Source organism: Hemicordylus capensis, chromosome 1 (genome assembly GCF_027244095.1).
Source record: "Hemicordylus capensis ecotype Gifberg chromosome 1, rHemCap1.1.pri, whole genome shotgun sequence".
In the NCBI taxonomy this organism is placed as follows: Eukaryota; Metazoa; Chordata; class Lepidosauria; order Squamata; family Cordylidae; genus Hemicordylus; species Hemicordylus capensis.
Window position 1 is genome coordinate 267,002,125 of NC_069657.1, and position 2,657 is coordinate 267,004,781.

Below are 2,657 nucleotides of genomic sequence, written 5' to 3' on the forward strand. Positions count from 1 at the left end.
TCCCTATTCTCTTTCCATCTCTTTCTTTTCTAGCTCTTTCTCTTTCTCTCCCTCTCTCCCTTCAAGCCTGCTCCATCTCCTTTTCCTTTTTCTATCCCTCTGTGTCTCTCTCTCAAGCCAAGCCTGCCCTATTCTTTCCCTCTCTTGCTTCTCTCTTTCGTTTTTATAAAAGCCTGTGTGGTGAAGGATCAAAGCATAATCTTCTTATCAAAAATTAAGAGAAAAACTTCTCTAATCTTTTTCCTTAGAAGTGCTCTGTGTTAAGTGTGATGATTTGGCAGAGGTGGAAAGGAAGAACAATGCATTTTATTGTTATGTATTTTGTACAGATTGCATTGTATTTATTTTATTAGAATTTTTAATTCAATTTATTTTATTTTAATTTAAATTAATCTTGGCCAGAACTTCAAAAGTTAAATTTTGATTAAATTCATTTTAATTAATTTCACTTTAATTTGATTTAATTAATTGATTGATATTAAGTGTTACTGTAATCATCAGCACCCTAAAAATTGACCTTGGCCCCCATAAGCCAAGTCACAGTCAGTTTTGGTCCCCCAGGTCATTTGAATTGTGCATGCCTGTAGTATAGTACTAATAGATAAACTTGAAACCTCTTTACTAACTGCTGGTCTGGGAAACTGCACATGAAGAATGTAGCGGTCCTTGAAACTCTGCAGGAAGAATTTACCGGTCCTTGACTCCAAAAAGGTTGAGAAACACTGGTCTAGAATAAGGGTTGCTCTCTTTTTTCAGAGAAACATCTTAGCCTCAAAAGTAAGGTATACAGTTCAACAGAACAGAAAAAAATCAACACAAGTAAATGCAAAACATGCCAACAAAACATTCCAAGAATGTTCTGAAGAACATTCAAGAATTCTATGCACACTTACTTGGGATTAAGTCCTACTGAACTCAATGGACCTAATGTGTGAGCAAACTTGCACGGAACTGTGCTGTAAATTCCTAAGTCTATCTAACAAAGTGACTAGACCCCAAAGGAGGCCAAGGCTATGTAGAAGAGGAAACTCTGGTAGGCAGAGATTCTCAGGATGCTCCCTGTCAAAATTCCCTTTGCTGCGCGATTAAAGAGTATAAGCTCGCTACTGTTCTCCGGCCACCATAAAATAAAAAGATGATAGGAGAGATAAGAAAACATGCCAAGTTTTCTTTCAACCATCGCGGCCAATTTATAAGCAACGTTCATTTTCCCAGCTTTGATCACAGTGAAAGAACTCATGTTGAAATTCTATTGGTCAGCTGAGCTCTGGGCAGGTCAGATCTACCCCCCGTTGAGGCGGTCAACGGAGGAAACACGCCACCTGCCCCCCAAGCGGATGAATAAAGAGTGCGGGGTTACTTTTGCTGGGGCCTACATGGAGGATACCGCCTACCGGCGCGTCCAGCCAGAGGAAGGGGAGGAAGAGGACAGGCGGGCAGGCACGGCTCCCCCCACCGCACACCCACCTCTCCGCCCGCCCCGGGCCAAGTAGCTCACCTGGTCCCTCCTCCCCCGAGGTGCTCCTCCTCGCCGCCGCCGCCGCCGCCGCCGCCCAGGGCGGAGAGGGGGGGAGAGGGCGAGGGGGGGGTCCGTCCTCCCGGGCCTAAGAGCCGCGCCACACGGAGAGGAAAATGGGGAGCACGGCTTGCTCCAACTGCGGCAGCCACTGTGGCCGCCAGACGACGACCAAGACGACGGCCGCCTCCTTCCGCCCTTTCGCCGCGCAACACGACCGAGGGGAGAAGCGAGCACGAGCCGCCGGCGCCGCCGCTCCCCTCCCCCAACCGCTGCTCCCATCGACTGCGCTTGCGCAGCCGCAACCCCCCCCCCCCCTCGCCCTCCTCCTTCGACCGCAGTGCTCAGTCTCCCGCGACAAAGAACCGGAACTTCCGGAAAACATGGACCAGAAGCCATCACGACTTCTTTGCAACCTACCTACGCGTTCTGTCGTCCTTTCTAGACTTACTCCCGATGTTGCTGAACTACAACTCCCATCATCCCATCAACATGGGAATTGTATTTCAGCGCCATCTGGTGGGGAACCCCTGGACGAGGGTGTAACCTTCGCCTTTTTCTCTTTTCGTGGCTGGTCGGCACACAGACGAGGAATTCATGAGAGCAAAGGACTCTTAGGCATAAACCCTGTGGGTGCGCACTCTTTGCGAGGAAAAAAAAAATCTGCCTCTGTAGATGCAATAATCCTAATGCAAATTCCAATGGGTACTTCCGCTCTAAAGCCGAAACGATTCCCCCCACTTCACTTTCCATTTGCAAACCTAGAGGGCTTTTGTCCGTCTCAGTCAGTCATAGAGGTTGGACCCTAAGTGGACCCCATAGACTAGAGAGTCCACAGTGTATCATGCCTAAAGCATTTCAGTTGAATATGTCAAGGTAGAAAAGACTAGGAGTCTTTATGCTTAGTGAGGAAGGAAGGGTTTTCTTCTCTCGTCCACGAATTCCTTGTGTTTGTGATGCTAATCAGCCATAGACAGAGAAAGATTACAGCCATACCAGAGTCCTTTCAGAAAGACGACTAGTCCTCTTCCTATGCGCCTTTTACTCTCTCTGTGCACCACACAGGCTGAACCTTCCGGGAGCCAATGGAAAGTCGCCATGGTTCTCTGGGGTGCCGCTCTAGCCCTTCGTACTTCTATGG

General features: G+C 48.1%; 1 protein-coding gene across 6 annotated transcripts in view; it reads right to left on the reverse strand.

Moving 5' to 3' along the window:
* Positions 1–1,841, reverse strand: part of ZC3H13 (zinc finger CCCH-type containing 13) — an 87,921-nt gene extending 86,080 nt beyond the window's left edge. For 3 of the 6 annotated variants that reach the window (XM_053284967.1, XM_053284966.1, XM_053284965.1), the window contains exon 1: positions 1,499–1,841. In XM_053284967.1, coding sequence (XP_053140942.1) covers positions 1,499–1,798 — 300 coding nt within the window. In that variant the 5' untranslated portion in view covers positions 1,799–1,841. The remainder of the gene's footprint in view (positions 1–1,498) is intronic. The other 3 variants (XM_053284969.1, XM_053284968.1, XM_053284971.1) reach the window with 3 other exon arrangements.
* Between the last annotated feature and the right edge of the window lie 816 nt (positions 1,842–2,657).